Source organism: Rhynchophorus ferrugineus, unplaced genomic scaffold (assembly GCF_030347505.1).
Source record: "Rhynchophorus ferrugineus isolate W39M unplaced genomic scaffold, kcgeb_rfMv2 rfM1, whole genome shotgun sequence".
NCBI classification, from domain to species: domain Eukaryota; kingdom Metazoa; phylum Arthropoda; class Insecta; order Coleoptera; family Curculionidae; genus Rhynchophorus; species Rhynchophorus ferrugineus.
In genome coordinates, this window is record NW_027472580.1 from 1,823,893 (window position 1) to 1,845,962 (window position 22,070).

At 32.5% G+C, this 22,070-nt stretch overlaps 1 protein-coding gene across 1 annotated transcript; it reads left to right on the top strand.

Moving 5' to 3' along the window:
• Positions 1 to 3,124: 3,124 nt before the first annotated feature.
• On the top strand, positions 3,125 to 20,317 carry LOC143194589 (uncharacterized). The gene is made up of 4 exons (XM_076401348.1): positions 3,125 to 3,331; positions 7,722 to 7,902; positions 16,927 to 17,197; positions 20,147 to 20,317. The coding sequence occupies exons 1-4, from the start codon at positions 3,322 to 3,324 to the stop codon at positions 20,285 to 20,287; spliced, it is 603 nt and encodes a 200-aa protein (XP_076257463.1). The 5' UTR covers positions 3,125 to 3,321; the 3' UTR covers positions 20,288 to 20,317.
• The last annotated feature ends 1,753 nt before the right edge of the window (positions 20,318 to 22,070 follow it).

Sequence of the window (22,070 nt, forward strand, 5' to 3'; positions counted from 1 at the left end):
AATTTTCAGCAAATAAGTGGAAATCTCGCAATTTGTGGAAATAAGTTTTAAAAGTCATATATTATTCAAAATTCAAAATGTCAAATGTATTTAGCAGATATACAAACAGTAATAACTTTTAAAAAGAAACAATATTTATACTGAGTTATGAAATACAAGAATATTAATTACAATAAAATTAATTACTAATTATTAACAACTGATTTTGTTTCCAAAATATTAGAGAGCGTCAATAAGGTTCCTCCGAATTTCATCCAAAGACGTTCTGATTTATTTAAAAACCCGTTGTGTTTTAAAAACAACGCAATTTAATAAGTATTTGTATTAATTACTAAGTGTTCAATACGGCCTTAGCCGACATTTTCGCCAAGATATAATATTCGAAGTTTTATTTTAAAACGCTAATTATATAAAGTATATTAATATGAATTTTCTATAAATAACTAATTAAAGATAAATGTTCTTCCAAATATGTAAGAGTAGTAGATATACAAACAGAGAAATATTTTGAAAAGAAAGTAAAATATTGAAAGTCACTAATTATTACTGAATAACATAACTGATTTTGTTCCTAAAACACCACAGAATTTGAATAAAACTTACCAGTATTCTATCCAAAACGGTTTAAAATTATTAAAACAAGTCATTATTCTTCGTAATCTTTCGCTTACTTATTACCAACAGGAAATAAATTAGAGGCTTTAATGGCAAAAAAAATATACATTTATTATTCATTAGATTTTTCAAAAAGTTTTATCGATAGAAGCTACTTTTTTTAATATTTCAAGCAATTTGCAGATACCATCTCGAAAGGGCGATGTATCTCTTATGGCTATCAAGGAATTGATCCTTTTTTTGAATATCTTCAAGCTTGCTCAGACAAGTCATCATTCATATATCTGAATATATGGTAATCAGAAGGGGCAAAGTCTGGAGAATAAGACGGGTAGATACGACGACCTCCGACTTCATTTTGAAGTGCGTACATGTCTTGCTCTTGTGTCTTTTCTCGTATTTCGGCCGTTTTTCGCGCAGTGCTCGACTCAATCCCAACAGTTGTGGTCCATAACGATCAATCGCTCAATCGGCGAAGCTTCAAATCCTCGTCTTCAAATTTTTTTGTTTGTCCAGACCGGTCTTTCTTTTCGGTGTCAAAATAATCACTTTTAAGTCTCTTTCTGATACTTTGGTCCCAGTTAAGCTTAATTCGTCCTATTGTGTTTATTTTTTTCAGTCCTTGCTTCCCAATGAAACATGAAACTGAAAATGAATGCCTTTTTACTTACATTATATTTTATTCAATATTACATATTATATTGTATTCGATTTTCATCATTTTATTAACTCCCTTAAGAACAATTCCAAAATGCACATTGCGAAGGTATCAAATGCTTGTATGTCAAAAGGCATTCGCCTTTTTTTCGGCTTTTTCGAAATTTCTCAGAAGACTTATGTTAAATGATTTTTTTGAATTTCTAATTCAAGGGGCACTGCAGGATTTTATATAAAGTATAGACATTAAATTATTAAGGTGATAAAATATATTCAATTATTCAAAGAAGGTATCCGTGGAGTATCACAAGTGTATTCGAAACAAACAGACATTGTATAAGTGAAATATTAAGATGCTTGTAATTTGGATATTACTTTGATAGGTATCTTTTCAAGATAGGGAGTATATTATGTCTTGTTTGTAAGGTAGATATCCTTGACATAATTGAATACAAAATATTTGCGATAGATGAGAACCAAACTCGCCAGTTAATAGCCGTAAGAAATAGGCATTTGAAAGTGTACAGAAGATTGTCGTTGAATTAATTGGATGCCTTTAGTATCTTTTGACATCGTTCTTTCAACTCGGTATCGCAACGTTACCGAAAAGACGGGAAAAGATATAGAAAGTGATGAAAGTGTGATGTTCTGGAAGACAACGGACGTCTCGTATGCTGAAAATGTGGCTCTGGTGCGCGATAGTGTTGCAGAGTTTCCAGAAACATTAATTCGGAGACGTGGTTTCCAGTTACGCATTTCTGCACGCAGTTTAAGGCGAATTTTCAAAACTGATTTGAAAATGTTCCCGTACAAAAATCAATTAGTCCAACATTTGCTACCGAGAGATCCTGATCAATGAGTTGAATACAGTAAAGCAATCCTAAAGCTGCCTGGTAAAATTGAAAAGTTTTCGTCTAAATTGATAATGAACGATGAAACACATTTTCTTCTCAGTGGCCACATCAATAAACAGAACAGTCGGTTTTGGAGAACACAGAATCCTCAACTAATGCATAAAACATCATTGAATCCACTAAAAAAATTGTGAGATGTGATATTCATGCTGGAAATATCATTGGTCCCTATTTTTATGAAAACGATCAAGGTGTTGCAGTTACTATTACTGCTGAACGGTACCAAAACGGAATTTTCTTGTGCCTGACATGGAAGAAGAAGGACTAGAGTACATGAGGTTTCAGCAAGAGGCCTCACCACACACAGGTCGTTCAACAATTCAATTATTGAATGACGTTTTTCCACGAAGACTAATATCGCAAAGTAGTGATTTAGCATGGCCAGCTAGCTCTAACCTACCGGATATAACAGACCAAATCAAAGTTATAGGCAATCAAAATGGTAGTGTCGCCACGTTGTCTATGAATAAGTTAGGTTAAGTTTATGGTAAGATATTTCGTAAAAAGAAGATACAAGCCGTAAAAATTGGCACTGAAAATTGTACAGAAGATTGTCGGTGATTTAATTGGATACGTTTATTGTCTTTTGACATCGTTCTTTTAACTCGGTATCGCAATGTTACCAGATAGACAGGAAAACTTGTAGAAAGTGTTGGAAATATGTGAGGGTGTGCCAATTTTTCTCAATTTTTTTTTCTCGATTACGACTTTTTAATGAAAAATGAACACTAATTCCTATTTATATTTTAATACTCTAAAATGAAATGACTTTTATACTAATTTTATATCTACAAATATAATAAAGTATATTAATCTATATGATTATATACCATTATATAGCGTATATCAACTAAACGAAATGACATATTCGAAAATAGACCTCTCCATTGTCGCCTTCCCCTTTACCTGGCGACCTCGACAGTCGATTCGATCATCAAACAATGACTGTTTTTTAAAATGACACATCAATATGGCCGTCAAACATAACAAAGGGCCTGATTGTAAATATGCCTGACCTAGTAAGGTGGGTAGTTCCAGTCTTGGCGAAATAGCATGTTAGACAATCATCCTGATTTATTCCGGAAATTAGCAGGACACGCGAAGGCTTTTGCAGTAGACCGGGGAGGCATACGTCATGGCTGCAGGTAAGATAGCACATTGAGTTGCTTACAGATAAATAAATATGTCGTGATTTAGTGATATCATCCGGTTTGATGTATATGTTTTTTGTAGATTTTAATAGCGTTCCGTTAGATTTCAATAAAAATGTGCACGCCATAGTTTCAGTCCTTTTTCGTTGCACTAACAACTGTCTCGCTAGCTCATTCTGGTTATATAACGACTAGAATATCTTTTGTTCGTTATTTTCTCATACAGTATTTCATGCCGGTACAATAAAAACGCAGATTTTGTAATGATTAATTAAATTAGTTAGTTGAAACATGGGGTATAAAATGAATTGCTTTTTTATGTATGTGTTTAATTTATTTAATGGAGTTTGTAACGGGGCTTCTCGCGCCAATTTTATCTTCAACATAAATACAGGGTGTTTTTTTCTGTATATTTTAACAACGTTGCTTAAAAATGCTTTAGTTACCCCAAATAAACAAAGCTCATTAAGTAATATTAATATAAAGATGCAAAATAACAAGCTTTGTTTCCAATAGAGAGTTTTAAAGTAAAAAAAGGTAATAGTCCATAGACTCGGTCTTCAACACATTAGAAAATTGCGCCTTAATTAAAAATTCTAGAAATTAATTGATAAAATGAGAATATACATCATGTTCATCTCACTAAAGTCATCTCGTTATCTTCAGTACGGAACCAAACATCCACTATAAAACATTTTCAGTGACCTACACAAGATGGGTCTAAAAAAGATACTTGAGTTCCACGTCAATTTACACTGAAAAATTGAAACTTGAACTGTAGAAATCTGTCAAAACCACAAAATTTTTTGAAACGATTGATTTTGAACAATTAAAAGATAATTACACTCGACAAATAACGTCATAGTGTTGTCGTCCAAGAAAGTTGAGGTATTTTGTGGGATTAGAAAGAAATTTTTCCTCATGAGATTCTGGAACCTAGACAAATCCAAAATTCAACTCCGTACTGTCAAAAATTAATGCGATTAAAGCATGTAATAAAAAAAAATCATAAATTATCAATGAAATATGAAAAAAAAGAAATATATTAGCCGTTTGAAAGTTAGGTTGAAACTATTCCATAGTCCTTACCTCAACTGTAATTTCTCTTAATAATGTAAAGCTGGTTTCGAAAGAGGATTACGAAAATCATTTGGCTCAGATTTTCAGCCAGATAACTCAGAGATCTTATCTACGAAAACTAACAAGAAAATACAATAATACAGAAGACCGAAAATAAAAATAAATTAAACAAATTGACATCCAATTTAAAAATATTGGAATCCATAAATAATAGATGACATGGAAACAGATAAAAGGCTACCAAAAACATAATTGGATTAAGTTTACGTAGGTGCGTACGTAGTCCGTCTAATACAAAGACTTAGATGGAACTTTGGCACGCAACAATCAACAAAAAAGCTGAAACAGTCACTATAAAATTATAAAAATCTCAACATGAAATAAATTTTGATTTAAATATTCCATAGATCAATAATTTTTAAAAATACAACAATTAAAGTAATGAAAAGCAATCACTAAAATTATAAAAACAGCCAAGAAAGATTTATTAACCTAATCCTATCGATGCCAGAATATGACTGAAATGATAATAATACCTGAACATGGAAAGCCACCTAATGAACTCTATACGCAAATGTCACTGGTGTCTGTATTAGCTAAAGTATTTCCGAATGTGCTGTTGAAAATTATAATAGAGCAAACTGAGCTGCATATCCGGCTGGTTTTATTAACTAATATTCAACAATTGACCAAAATCAGAGAATTATACAAGGGTCAAAAAGTCTATTCAGATACATTCTCAGATGGGACCCAATATTTCGCCAATGTTTAACATGACTAACTTATCTATAACCTTGAGAATAAGTTACCAAGATAATGAACAGAATTTTTAAATCCTTACTTTTCAGTGAGAATGATAGAAAACACACAAGGAGAAGGTTACTAAACAAAAAAATATAAAAGAAAGTGTATAAAAGATATAAAAGAAGAAAGAAAAAGACAGTGTATCTACTTTTGTATACTTTTGTAAGGTCTTTATCTACTTTACACACGTGATGTATCATAAATGAAAAATTTCACCATTTGCCATGGTGTTACTGCGATACCTGTTATTGTTGCAATACATATACTTGCAAATGTCGTTCGAATGAACAATAAAGAAAAAAAAGAAACCAAATTACTGTATAAAACATTAAATCATAAGTTTATTAGTAAGAAGAAAATCTCTTTTATACGTACGTGATTTTATGCAGGCTTATGGAGTGCAGATATGAGGATGTCCTACAAGACATAATAATTTATATAAAATAGTAAGTAAAATAAAATTTTCCAGAATAAAAAACATTATTATTAAGCACATAGGAAACTTCCAAAATAACTTGACGTGAAATATATTGTAATTTCGGTGGTCAATTAAAAATGAATTCGTTCCTTTTGTTCATTTATTATAAGATTTAACAACAACATTAATCCTAAAAAGGCTCCTGGAATTGATGTTGCACTTCGGTTATTGAAAAAGCTGCCACAAAAAGCAAGAATGATATTGACATATATATTCAATGCCTCTTTGAGGCTGAAGCATGTTCCGGAAGTCTTAAGGTTGCTCCAATATTTATGCTCAAAAAAACTGACAAACCGGCAAAACAAAGAGGATCTTACAGGCTTATTTCGCTTCTAGCTGAGATATCAAAATTATTTGAGAAACTGCTATTAAAACGTATTAAAACAATTTTAGAAATACGAGATTTTTAGTTCGGATTTCGAAATCAACTCTCGATAATCAACCAAGTACACAGAGTAACAGCGGTTGTTGAAAAGGCATTCTGAATCCTGAACATCTCAGAAGCTTTTGACCGGGTATGACATTTAGGATTAATCTACAAAATGAGCAATCTGCTGCCGCGGAATTTCTGTCGACTTTCTCAACGACTAAGTATTCTCGACACTTAAGCCTATTTTAACTATAGTTCCACAGGGCAGTGTATTTAGACCACTCCTGTATAACAAACGAAATAGTACTTGGAACATTTGCCGACGACACAGTTATCATGGCAAAAGATGTATCTCTGTCTAAGGCTGTAGAAAAAGTACAAGTAGCGGTCAACAAGATTTAAAAATGGAGTGTATTATTGAGAAATACATACTTGCATACGTGCATGTATTAATCCCGTACTCACTTTGCTTATGCATTAATGCTAGTACAACAGAACTGTAGTAGTAACAGGTCAATTGAAAAGTCCCCGGCCTACCATAGTAAAACACATTTTTTTGGCAAAATTAGTTTTTTTTTATTCAACATAATTCCCTTCAAGGATGATATACCGATTATAGCGTCCCTCCAACTTTTCGATACCATTTTTGTAGTACGATTTGTTCTTTGCTTCAAAATAGGCCTCAGTTTCGGCGATCACCTCTTCATTCGACGAAAATTTCTTCCCAGCGAGAATTATTTTGAGATCTGAGAACAGGAAATAGTCGCTGGGGGCCAGATCTAGTAATACTGTCGATGGTCCTTCCTTTTTCAAGGTAGACAATGAAAATTATTCCATGAACATCATGTATTTTGGACAGACGCCATAATCTTGCCAGCGGACTGTTGCGTTTGGCCAAGCTTTGGAGAGGGTTCATCGTGTGCAGTTCACTCAGCTGACTGCCGATTGGACTTCGTAATGAAATGGTCGAGCCATGTTTCATCCATTGTCACATATCGATGCAAAAACTCGGGTTTATTACGCTTCATCCTCTTCAAACGCTGCTCCGAATTATCAACGTTTTTGGTCAAAAGTGAGCTCGCGCAGCAACCACTTTGCACAGAGCTTTCTCATACCCAAATATTCGTGAATGATATGATGTACACGTTCAGTTGATATCTTTAGAGTGCCTGCTATTTCATACAATTTCAATTTACGGTCATTCAAAATCATTTTGTAGATTTTGGGCGTGAAACAGAACTAGAGTTCAACTTTAGTTGATTAATGTGAGAATAATATATTTTATATTGATTTTAATTGATATTTTATAATAAAAATGATTATAAAAGTAAATTTGTGAATATATAAGTACCAGTATGATAAATTAATTTTCTATCAATTGTTTATAATCTAATTTATAAATTAACATTTCTACGTTCTGTATTCCGAATATAGGGACTCTATATTTGGAATAATTAAATTAAATATGCAATAAAAACGACGTAAAATCAATAAATCCGAAGAACGAAAAAGCCGCTCTGATATAACGGATCTATCGTGTTTTAATATATTTTGACAATTGGCAGAAATAAAATTATACGACGGCTTTATTGCAGAATTATAAATCAAAAATCTGCCAGGACCTATAAATAATTCAGAGGCCACATTTTCAGGTCGCATTAGGAACAGGGGTTGTGTCCCCTACGTGGAGGGGGAGGGGATGTTTCTGAAACCGCTAACGACCAAGGATTTCAAGGATTCGTGTTTCGACGCTGCATCGTCGCCATTCGAGAGAATGTACATGCATCATACCTTGGCCAGTGCCCGTAGATATGCCTATTTTAAGAACTACGAGTAAGTAAACCAGTCATTATTACCACTGTTCTATTGCACAATTAAAATATTCTATTAATTACACCCTTCAATAATTATAGTAGTTAAAATCATTCTAATTACTTCATCAGTATCATATTATCTTGATTAAGACATTAAAATGCAAATTCTCACTTTTCTCTCTCTGAATATTTCACACTGAACAATAGTGTTTATAAAATACTTTCAAAAGTACCTTTTCAAATATCTTTCGACAACAGTACTTCAAAATAATCCACTCGATTTATGATAATTAAGAAGACTTCCGATTTTTCTGACATCTCAGGCAAAATAGATGCGTGTAAAATGATTTTCATTGAAGGAAGATCATTTTACATTTTACAATTAAAAACTCAATTAAAAGATCATAGGAGGTCAATTGAAAAGTCCCCGACCTACCAAAGTAAAAGACATTTTTTGGCAATTTTTTTTCAACATAATTCCCTTCAATGGTGATACACTGATTATAGTGACCGATTAAGCGATTTCGATACCATTTTTGTAATACGAATTGTCCTCTGCTTCAAAATAGGCTCCACTTTCGGCGATCACCTCTTTATTCGACGAATATTTCTCCCAGCGAACATTCTTTTGAGATCTCAGAACAGGAAATAGTTGCTGGGGGCCAGATCTGGAGAAGACGGTGGATGATGAAGCAATTTGAAGCCTACTGACTGGTGACACGGCGCATTGCCTTAATGAAGCAGCACTTTCTTGTTCTTCAAATGCGGCCTTTTTTCGGAAATTTCGTCCTTCAAACGTTCCAATAACGCTATGTAATAATCGCTGTTGATGGTCCTTCCTTTATCAAGGTTAGTCAATGAAAATTATTCCATGCGCATCCCAAAATACAGACGCCGTAACCTTGCCAGCCGACTGTTGCGTATTCCCACGCTTTAGAGCGGGTTTATCGTGTGCAGTTCACTCGGATAACTGTTGATTGGATTTCGGAGTGATTGATGAAGTCATATTTCATCATACTCTTTGATCATCTTCAAACACTACTCCGAATCATCAACTCGTCCTTGTTTTTGGGGAAAAGTGAGCTCGTGCGGCACCCACTTTTCACAGAGTTTTCTCATACTCAAATATTCCTGAATGGTACGATGTCACGTTAAGTTGATATCTTTAGAGTGTCTGCTATTTTATTCACTTTCAAATTACGGTAATTCAAAATCATTTTGTGGATTTTTTAAGTGTTTTCGACGGTAACAACCTCTTTTGGAAGCCCACGGCGTTCACCGTCTTCGATGCTCATTTCACTACGTCTAAACTTAACATACCAATCGTTGATGGTTGATTTTCCTGGGGCAGTGTCCGGAAACTCGGCATCATGCGATGTTTTTGCTTCAACTGTATTTTTTCCCTTCAAAAAACAATATTTTTATAATTTTTTTTTATAATTCACAAACTAATGATCCGACAGCTGCCAAATTTATACGCGCATCTTTTGAGGGCTAACTAAAAAACATATAGAATTAATTCTAGTAGCGCCATCTATGTGTCAGGCCTGGAACTTTTCGATTGATCTATTATTAAATAATGGAATATATATTTTCAAATTATTTTGAAGCACCAAAATCACATTTTTCGTACCAAACAAGAACATTCATTAAATAAGTTAGAAATTAAATATCTACATTAATTATCTCATCTTAATCAAAAAACTTATTCGCTTTATCACATTAAGATCTTGGAGATAACCATACAGAATTTATCTTAAGCTTCGCATTTGAAAGGCTTTCAGCTTATATATATCAGATAATAGAGTGTATAATAGCCACATTCTAAAGAGACGGATTTCGGTCTTAATTGTAATATTTCCCCTCATCCACATCCACCAGCTTGGAGGACGTTCCTGTAAATTTGAGGATTCACTTTATTGATGCGTCCGTGGATGCCAATTCCTTCTTCTGTGTTACTGATCCCAAGTACTCGAACTAACTAGATTCCGTTGAAATTTACGATAGCAGGAGTTCCGTCAAATATCAGTATTTTGGCATTTATTTTATTAGTTATCAGACGGTATATGATCCCAAATTCTGTATAAGCGAATATTCACTAAGAAGTGTATAGCATCCTACTGGATAACATGGTCTCTTTTTATGAATTCTATTAATGTATTTCCATACAATAAATCAATTCCTTCCGTTCTGCATCGTTTGTGTGAAGCTATTCATTTCAACAAGCTAACATTTTGAGTTATTATTGATTATTCACGGCTTTCTCATTAAAATGGCAACCTTATTTATTTGATTTACCTCCGTAGGACTTTCTTTCCTCCTAAATGCCGAATTTAAGAAGGTTTTAAAAAATATTCCAAAAATCAAATACAACAACTATTTTGATGACTAATAATCTCACACGATCATGACTAATTAATATTCATGAGACATAATATTTTTCTCTAATTGACCTTATTCAAAATATAAGCTATATTTTTTGTTAATTTAAATAGTACATGGTATACATATTATAACTATTAATGACTGTTATTTACTGTTATTTATTATTATTAATTACATCTATCTAGTAGTCTTTACCAGTTCTCCTTTCCAAGTTCGGATCTAAAGTGACCAACCCATCAAAGATTTCATACATAATTTAAATATATTAGTTCAACGAGTTATACTGCATTGTCGTGGAATGGTTGTAGTATTTCGACATTTTTATGTTCACGCAACATCTTATGATGTTCTTTGGCATTTTCGCGTCATTTAATTTCTTCGCTAGCCTTAGTATTCTTAGATCTTTGTAGATGTCGTTGTTTCTAATATACTATACGTAAATATTCGCTATTAACTAAAATCCGTGTGCTTTAGAAAAAGTGTTTACAAAATGAGTTAAATTTTAATTCCTGCAGAATCAATAATACGACATACTAGACTAAAAACATTCATTGCCACTAATTTATAATATAATAACACTAACATAATATTAGATACTAGTTTATACCGTATATTATATTTAACACTTTAACACTCTATATATACACAGAAGTAATAAATCGAAATTCGGTAAAGTGTTATCACAAACCAGAAATCCGAAGTGGAATTATCAACTTTTAAGCAATACATTTTCTGCTTCTGCTATCTAAAGCGGATATCCGGGTTTCGATCTATGTACTGCATATTAAGATGTACAGATTATCTGTATTTACAGATAAACTGCAGACAGAATAATTACTATATCGAATATAACAAAAGAATTTCAAGATAAAGCGTTATTTATTAGTTAACAGCTATAAAGTATACGTTAGCAATAAATACTAGTATCAGTGTGTACAAATTCAATTATTTTCTTTTTTTATTTAAGATTATTCTCCTACATCCTAAATATCAGTGAAGAAAACACCTCATAATTAATTTTTTTGGACTATAAATTAGTATAGAATTGATTTTGAATAAATACAAGAAAATGTCTCTTGAGCGATCCACAAATTCACTTAATTATTGGAATCTTAATGAGACCGGTCATCGATAAAAGTTTTAAGCAATTAAACTAATATCTGGTAAATATAACAACGATCAAGGTAGGATTGCTTAGGAGTTTCCACGGAGATTCTTCACAGATTTTTCAAAATGTAAGCGAATTATCAACAAAATTAAACATTAAATATTAAAAAAGTCTTAAAACAATTAATTTAGGCAACTTTTAAAATGACAGTTTCTTCTTGAAACTCATATCGAACGACGTATCTGTTTGAACTTTTAATTATTTATCTTCATGCATTTTTAGCTTTCCATTTTCTAGAATTTGTATTCTTTATATTTCAAGATAAAGCGTTATTTATTAGCTAATAGCTATAAAGTATACGTTAGCAATAAATACTAGTATCAGTATGTACAAATTCAATTATTTTCCTTTTTTATTCGAGATCATTCTCCTACATCCTACATATCAGTGAAGAAAACACCTCATAATTAATTTTTTTGGACTATAAATTAGTATAGAATTGATTTTGAATTAACACAAGAAAATGTCTCTTGAGCGATCCACAAATTCACTTAATTATTGGAATCTTAATGAGACCAGTCATCGATAAAAGTTTTAAGCAAATAAACTAATATCTGGTAAATATAACGAGCGAGGTAGGATTGCTTAGGAGTTTCCACGGAGATTCTTCACAGATTTTTCAAAATGTAAGCGAATTATCAACAAAATTAAACATTAAATATTAAAAAAGTCTTAAAACAATTAATTTAGGCAACTTTTAAAATGACAGTTTCTTCTTGAAACTCATATCGAACGACGTATCTGTTTGAACTTTTAATTATTTATCTTCATGCATTTTTAGCTTTCCATTTTCTAGAATTTGTATTCTTTATATTTCAAGATAAAGCGTTATTTATTAGCTAATAGCTATAAAGTATACGTTAGCAATAAATACTAGTATCAGTATGTACAAATTCAATTATTTTCCTTTTTTATTCGAGATCATTCTCCTACATCCTACATATCAGTGAAGAAAACACCTCATAATTAATTTTTTTGGACTATAAATTAGTATAGAATTGATTTTGAATTAACACAAGAAAATGTCTCTTGAGCGATCCACAAATTCACTTAATTATTGGAATCTTAATGAGACCAGTCATCGATAAAAGTTTTAAGCAAATAAACTAATATCTGGTAAATATAACGAGCGAGGTAGGATTGCTTAGGAGTTTCCACGGAGATTCTTCACAAATTTTTCAAAATGTAAGCAAATTATGGACAAAATTAAACATTAAATATCAAATAAGTCTTAAGACAATTAATTTAGGCAACTTTTAAAATGACAGTTTCTTCTTGAAACTCGTATCGAACGACGTATCGGTTTGAACTTTTAATTATTTATCTTCATGCATTTTTAGCTTTCCATTTTCTAGAATTTGTATTCTTTATATTTCAAGATAAAGCGTTATTTATTAGCTAATAGCTATAAAGTATACGTTAGCAATAAATACTAGTATCAGTATGTACAAATTCAATTATTTTCCTTTTTTATTCGAGATCATTCTCCTACATCCTACATATCAGTGAAGAAAACACCTCATAATTAATTTTTTTGGACTATAAATTAGTATAGAATTGATTTTGAATTAACACAAGAAAATGTCTCTTGAGCGATCCACAAATTCACTTAATTATTGGAATCTTAATGAGACCAGTCATCGATAAAAGTTTTAAGCAAATAAACTAATATCTGGTAAATATAACGAGCGAGGTAGGATTGCTTAGGAGTTTCCACGGAGATTCTTCACAGATTTTTCAAAATGTAAGCAAATTATGGACAAAATTAAACATTAAATATCAAATAAGTCTTAAGACAATTAATTTAGGCAACTTTTAAAATGACAGTTTCTTCTTGAAACTCGTATCGAACGACGTATCGGTTTGAACTTTTAATTATTTATCTTCATGCATTTTTAGCTTTCCATTTTCTAGAATTTGTATTCTTTATATTTCAAGATAAAGCGTTATTTATTAGCTAATAGCTATAAAGTATACGTTAGCAATAAATACTAGTATCAGTATGTACAAATTCAATTATTTTCCTTTTTTATTCGAGATCATTCTCCTACATCCTACATATCAGTGAAGAAAACACCTCATAATTAATTTTTTTGGACTATAAATTAGTATAGAATTGATTTTGAATTAACACAAGAAAATGTCTCTTGAGCGATCCACAAATTCACTTAATTATTGGAATCTTAATGAGACCAGTCATCGATAAAAGTTTTAAGCAAATAAACTAATATCTGGTAAATATAACGAGCGAGGTAGGATTACTTAGGAGTTTCCACGGAGATTCTTCACAGATTTTTCAAAATGTAAGCAAATTATGGACAAAATTAAACATTAAATATCAAATAAGTCTTAAGACAATTAATTTAGGCAACTTTTAAAATGACAGTTTCTTCTTGAAACTCGTATCGAACGACGTATCGGTTTGAACTTTTAATTATTTATCTTCATGCATTTTTAGCTTTCCATTTTCTAGAATTTGTATTCTTTATATTTCAAGATAAAGCGTTATTTATTAGCTAATAGCTATAAAGTATACGTTAGCAATAAATACTAGTATCAGTATGTACAAATTCAATTATTTTCCTTTTTTATTCGAGATCATTCTCCTACATCCTACATATCAGTGAAGAAAACACCTCATAATTAATTTTTTTGGACTATAAATTAGTATAGAATTGATTTTGAATTAACACAAGAAAATGTCTCTTGAGCGATCCACAAATTCACTTAATTATTGGAATCTTAATGAGACCAGTCATCGATAAAAGTTTTAAGCAAATAAACTAATATCTGGTAAATATAACGAGCGAGGTAGGATTACTTAGGAGTTTCCACGGAGATTCTTCACAGATTTTTCAAAATGTAAGCGAATTATCAACAAAATTAAACATTAAATATTAAAAAAGTCTTAAAACAATTAATTTAGGCAACTTTTAAAATGACAGTTTCTTCTTGAAACTCATATCGAACGACGTATCTGTTTGAACTTTTAATTATTTATCTTCATGCATTTTTAGCTTTCCATTTTCTAGAATTTTTATTCTTTATATTTCAAGATAAAGCGTTATTTATTAGCTAATAGCTATAAAGTATACGTTAGCAATAAATACTAGTATCAGTATGTACAAATTCAATTATTTTCCTTTTTTATTCGAGATCATTCTCCTACATCCTACATATCAGTGAAGAAAACACCTCATAATTAATTTCTTTGGACTATAAATTAGTATAGAATTGATTTTGAATAAATACAAGAAAATGGCTCTTGAGCGATCCACAAATTCACTTAATTATTGGAATCTTAATGAGACCAGTCATCGATAAAAGTTTTAAGCAAATAAACTAATATCTGGTAAATATAACGAGCGAGGTAGGATTACTTAGGAGTTTCCACGGAGATTCTTCACAGATTTTTCAAAATGTAAGCGAATTATCAACAAAATTAAACATTAAATATTAAAAAAGTCTTAAAACAATTAATTTAGGCAACTTTTAAAATGACAGTTTCTTCTTGAAACTCATATCGAACGACGTATCTGTTTGAACTTTTAATTATTTATCTTCATGCATTTTTAGCTTTCCATTTTCTAGAATTTTTATTCTTTATATTTCAAGATAAAGCGTTATTTATTAGCTAATAGCTATAAAGTATACGTTAGCAATAAATACTAGTATCAGTATGTACAAATTCAATTATTTTCCTTTTTTATTCGAGATCATTCTCCTACATCCTAAATATCAGTGAAGAAAACACCTCATAATTAATTTCTTTGGACTATAAATTAGTATAGAATTGATTTTGAATAAATACAAGAAAATGGCTCTTGAGCGATCCACAAATTCACTTAATTATTGGAATCTTAATGAGACCAGTCATCGATAAAAGTTTTAAGCAAATAAACTAATATCTGGTAAATATAACGAGCGAGGTAGGATTACTTAGGAGTTTCCACGGAGATTCTTCACAGATTTTTCAAAATGTAAGCAAATTATGGACAAAATTAAACATTAAATATCAAATAAGTCTTAAGACAATTAATTTAGGCAACTTTTAAAATGACAGTTTCTTCTTGAAACTCGTATCGAACGACGTATCGGTTTGAACTTTTAATTATTTATCTTCATGCATTTTTAGCTTTCCATTTTCTAGAATTTGTATTCTTTATATTTCAAGATAAAGCGTTATTTATTAGCTAATAGCTATAAAGTATACGTTAGCAATAAATACTAGTATCAGCATGTACAAATTCAATTATTTTCCTTTTTTATTCGAGATCATTCTCCTACATCCTACATATCAGTGAAGAAAACACCTCATAATTAATTTTTTTTTACTATAAATTAGTATAGAATTGATTTTGAATTAACACAAGAAAATGTCTCTTGAGCGATCCACAAATTCACTTAATTATTGGAATCTTAATGAGACCAGTCATCGATAAAAGTTTTAAGCAAATAAACTAATATCTGGTAAATATAACGAGCGAGGTAGGATTACTTAGGAGTTTCCACGGAGATTCTTCACAGATTTTTCAAAATGTAAGCAAATTATGGACAAAATTAAACATTAAATATCAAATAAGTCTTAAGACAATTAATTTAGGCAACTTTTAAAATGACAGTTTCTTCTTGAAACTCGTATCGAACGACGTATCGGTTTGAACTTTTAATTATTTATCTTCATGCATTTTTAGCTTTCCATTTTCTAGAATTTGTATTCTTTATATTTCAAGATAAAGCGTTATTTATTAGCTAATAGCTATAAAGTATACGTTAGCAATAAATACTAGTATCAGTATGTACAAATTCAATTATTTTCCTTTTTTATTCGAGATCATTCTCCTACATCCTACATATCAGTGAAGAAAACACCTCATAATTAATTTTTTTGGACTATAAATTAGTATAGAATTGATTTTGAATTAACACAAGAAAATGTCTCTTGAGCGATCCACAAATTCACTTAATTATTGGAATCTTAATGAGACCAGTCATCGATAAAAGTTTTAAGCAAATAAACTAATATCTGGTAAATATAACGAGCGAGGTAGGATTGCTTAGGAGTTTCCACGAAGATTCTTCACAAATTTTTCAAAATGTAAGAAAATTATGGACAAAATTAAACACTAAATATCAAAAAAGTCTTAAGACAATTAATTTAGGCAACTCTTAAAATGACAGTTTCTTCTTGAAACTCGTATCGAACGACGTATCGGTTTAAACTTTTAATTATTTATCTTCATGCACTTTTAGCTTGCCATTTTCTAGAATTTGTATCTTTAATGCGTAATGCAACAATCTTAAACCTATGAAACCACTCACAACAACTTGTTTCATTGAGGTCATCGTTATGGATAATCATCTACAGCTTTCTTCAATGTTATTACGAAAGTTGGGGGCTCGTTTGTGCACCTCATATGCTATAATTAAAACAAACTCGCCACATTTATAAACTCATCATTAAAATTATTAGTAACGTCAATATTTTAGCGATTTGGTACCTAAAGATGACCTTGATTTGATCCTAACCTCGACATTTGACCAATCGGCCGAGCTGTTTCCTGACAAAGTCGATATTTACCTCCAACCGGAGACTCAAGGCGTTAACACATGGAGACGGCTGAGGAATACGCGAGATCTCACTCCAGATCGAGAACAGATGGCCTCGCTGGGTCAGTCGCAACAGAAAGATGACAGTTCCACGACACGAATGGGCAGAGCGAAGAAAAAGGGACCTGTAATACCGTATCGATACAATTTTGTAAGTTATATTTGAATTTAATTTAAGAACTATATATTATATAATATCAGAGGAAAAATAATTTCATATTGTGACAAGTTATTTTTAGTTTAGCAGTGTCATATAAGCCTTATATAATTAGACACTATCCATTTTAAATATAGCCATGCAATTTTTTTCATAAGTACTCTTCCTATTGATCTCCTATTGAATCTTTTCAATCATCAGAACAAGAATCACTGAATTTTTAATTTTATTATTAAAGTGCCATAGCTCCTACTCAGGTCGAAATTTCCTTCCCGCTTCTCTTAAACATTAAATTCGCATCAACAATGATGAACACCCTTGATGCTACAGACAAAAGGGAGGCGAACAGAGTTTGCAAAGGGGTAAGGGAGGCCGCCTCGACCAGGCGAGCGATGATATGTAACTCATTTCTCGCGGACCAAAGACTGGACGGTCCACTTATTTCTAGCGTATCTTCAAATGCCTCGTGAGGAAGACGCACAATATCCCCCCCCCCCAAAGCCAGTGGTTACAGGAAATTTCGCAGTCACTGGCCAAGAGAAAGTCGAGCTCCTCGCAGATACCTACGAGGCCCAGAGGAAACACGCAAATATAGCGGTTATTCCCAAAAAAAAAACAAAATCATCTCCATCGGACTACAGGTCCATCAGATTTCTCAGGGCCAATTCGAAGATTGCCGAGAGGGCAATACTCTACGCTCTCAACTCTTTCACAAGGAAAAACAACATCATTCCTGATCATTCACCACTCATCCGTCCATCAGACTCTTGACCAACGTAAAAAACTTGAAGCAGTCCTTCTGGACTTCATGTTAGAGGATACAATTCAAGAACATTTACAGAAGCAGCTTGTTCATGCGGTCAAGTGGTTCAAATTCTGGAGGTTGCAAATCAACTCCCTGAAAACCCAGAACATCATTTTCCATAAGAAGCATTACGCATTGCGCGCCTCGCAACTTATGATTGTCTCCACCAATGTCTCCACTTCAGTGTCTAACCGAACCGTCTGGTTCGGTTGGGATTCCCAAATCCAGAAAACAATACAGAAAGGTTAGGTGATATTAAACCTGCTATCTTCTCTGATCTTTCCTTCTAGCAGACTCTCTCCATCAAATGCTTATTTTACGAGACGTTTATTCGGTCCGTACTCCTGTATGGATCTAATGTCTACTTCAAGTTTGTTACACTCAACCAGGTGAAACGGCTTCAAGTTTCCCAAAATGAATTCCTCATGAGAATCTTAAACTATCCATGGTTTGGCAGTAATAATCAAATTCATAGGGAAACTAACACTCCAGAAATCAAGCACTTCATATCTCAATCATTCCACAAACAACAACTCAGCTCAAATTTTTCTGAAAACGCGCTTGTACGCGAGCTGGTCGACATGCTGGTAGCTTTTGCTTTTGCTTTTACCCCCATACGACAGTATCCAGTCGTGTGTTAACTCAAGTTCCCGAATCAATAGAATCGCCGGGTCCCCGTTAGCCAATAACGTCTGCCCGATCAGCAGGTGCCATATCCCCAAATTTAATGCAGTAGCAGTAGCGATCCACAAGGGTCAACTGTGAGGCGGTTTCGGTTTAGTGTATTGGTAAGCCCAGAGGCAGTTCCACATAACCCGGTCCAACTTGTCACTCCAGGGCAAGACTCCGTGACCAGGCATGCATCATGCATTCCACCTCCTGGTTTTAGGCGAGAACAAAACGAAAAGCTCTTACTCAGGATGGTTTCTTAAAATGAGAGAATTTAACACTAGTGAATAAAGTTCTTTTACATGAAAATACCCCTTATTCAATTATCTTGAAACTAAGCAAGCTTTAGTATACTACAGATGCATCTATAGAACTTCTGTAGACTTTCGTTCAATTTATATTTTAATAATATAATTTTATATTAATAATTTAAAAAAGGATCAATACACAGAAAGCCACTGAGAATAATATTGATCGCTAGATCATCCTTAAACGCTTTATGACTAAGTTTCAACGAAACTGATTTACACTGTGCATTCTCTTATAATTTTCTAAAGCAGGCATATTATATTCCTTTTATAACAGAAATTTTGAAACAAACAAAAATCATAAAACTATTTGAAACAAATTACGCTCATCTTTGGAAGATTACTTTTCGAAGTTATGTCTTATTGTAAATCACCGGCTATGACTCTATGCATTGTTCATCTCTGACCACTTTGTATTCAATTTCCAAGCAGAATACGAATCCAAGTAAAAGTTGAAAAATAAGATCAACTTTCAAACAGATCCAGAAAACAAAAATCCCTTCTTTTTTCCATACAAGGAAACAGTGATGTTGAAACGGTTAAAAATGGAACTTTGAGGCAATTTGTTGTGTTGCGATAACAATTGATGTTACAAGAAAAGTATTGATTTTGAAAAATGTAATTTTGGGTATTCCATGATTAACGTCTTACTGTAAAAGTTGAAAAATAAGATCAACTTTCAAACAGATCCAAAAAACAAAAATCTTTTCTTTTTTCCATACAAGGAAACAGTGATGTTGAAACGGTTCAAAATGGAATTTTGAGGCAATTTGTTGTGTTGCGATAACAATTGTTGTTACAAGAAAAGTATTGATTCTGAAAAATGTAATTTTGGGTATTCCATGATTAGCCTCTTACTGTAATACACTGTGTAACACATACTGTCTAAACTGTAATTTTATACAGAGAAAAATCGAAACCATCAAATTTAACACATTGTTAACATTGATAATTCGAATCACTATAATTTTTTGTTTGTCAATTTAAAAATTTTGTTTCTGAACTAACATATTCAACCGAGAATAACTTTCATAATGCGGTTACAAATCGCCTAATATTTATACGGGGCTATGTTGATAGATGACCAACCTTATTGCATGGCGTCCATGATCTATTTACTTTTTAATACAATGTAATAATGTAAACGATTGTACGTTTCAGGCTCACAAGTTATTAATAGGTGGCGTGACAGAACTGAAACATCCAAGCAGTGTAAAGTTGATGAACTCATCCCATCATTCTCCACAAACAAATGCAGGTTACTCCAGGCAACCTTCGGACGGAAATTTCTACCAGTATTAATTGTAGACAATAAAATTAGTCCTAAAGTAATTAGACTTTAATTTAACACCTGTAATGTATAGTTATGATAATAATAATTTTAAATAAATAATTTCGTATTAAAATGATATTCAGGAAATCAGGAAAATTAATATTTATATCTTTTAATTGCTTACGTCATTACATTTATAATAATATTTAGTGATAATCTCAGCCATATGTTATTTGCCAAAACACTCAAAGAAAAAACTTCAAACTACATCGAATTACTAAATTTTCCTTAAATACCGAATATAACAGATATTCTCAGAGATATTAGTCTATGCTGGTCGCTTAACAATCCTTTTTAAGCATATCAATCCAGTCCTTTACTTGAACACCGCATTATAATATGTCAATTCAAAAATCCCCAGCCTACCAGATTAAAACACATTTTTTTTTGCAAAATTATTTTTTTTATTCAACATAATTCCCTTCAAGGCTGATACACTGATTATAGCGACCCTTCAACTTTTCTGTACCATTTTTGTAGCACGATTTCTCTTTGGCCGACAAAAATTTCTCCCCAGCGAGCATTTTTTTGAGATCTGAGAATAAGAAATAGTCGCTGGTGACAAGATTTGGAGAACTGTGACACAGTGCATTGTCTTGGTGAAGCAGCACTTTATTTTTCTTCAAATGGGGCCGTTTTTTGGCGATTTCATCCTTGAAACGGTCCAATACGCTGTGTAACAGTCGCTGTTGATGGTCCTTCCTTTTTCAAGGTAGTTAATGAAAATTATTCCATCGCATCCCAAAATACAGACGCCATAAACTTGACGGGCGACTATTGCGTTTTCCCACGCTATGAAGCGGATTGATCGTGTGCAGTCCACTCAGATAACTGTTGATTGGACTTGGGAGTGAAATGATGGGCCATGTTTCATCCATTGTCACATCTCGATACAAAAACTCGGGTTTATTACGCTTGACCATCTTCAAACACTATTCTGAATCATCAACTCGTCGTTTTTTTTGATCAAAAGTGATCTCACACGACACCCACTTTGTACAGAGCTTTCTCATATCCAAATATTCGTGAATGATATGATTTTTTTAAATGTTTTCGTCGGTAACAACCCCTTTTGGGCATTCACTTCGTTCACCGTCTTCGGAGGTCATTTCAGCACGACTAAATTTAGCACACCAATCCTTGATGGTTGATTTTCCTGGGGCAGTGTCCGGAAACTCGGCACCAAGCCAAGTTTTTGCTTCAACTGTATTTTTTCCCTTCAAAAAGCAATATTTTATCAACACGCGAAATTCCTTTTTATCAATTTTTTTCACAATAACAAAGTTTGCTTCACTCAAAATGCTATAATTCACAAACTATTGATCCGGCAGCTGTCACATTTATACACGCATCTTTTGAGGGTTAGGGCTAACTAAAAAACATATCGAATTAATTCTAGTAACGCCATCTATGTGTCAGGTCGAGGACTTACCAATTGACATGTTATAACAATTTTCGATCCATAATATACATTTTCGTACATAATAACAATAATATAAAACATCACAAGCCGGCTTGGTTGGCACAATGGACAAGGCGACGGCACTACCCTTCTGCTGCAGCTATAATCGCGGGTTCGAATCCTGCTGGGGCATGGTCGTAAATTTCAAAGTCAAGATTACAAAATTTAACAAGGAAAATAATCCTTGTTACACCTGTAACCAGACTGGTTAAGACCGGGTGTTTTCTGGGGTGAACTCCATGTTAGTCACTCACCAGTCGGTAGGCTTAATATCGAGGACCGTGGTTCGG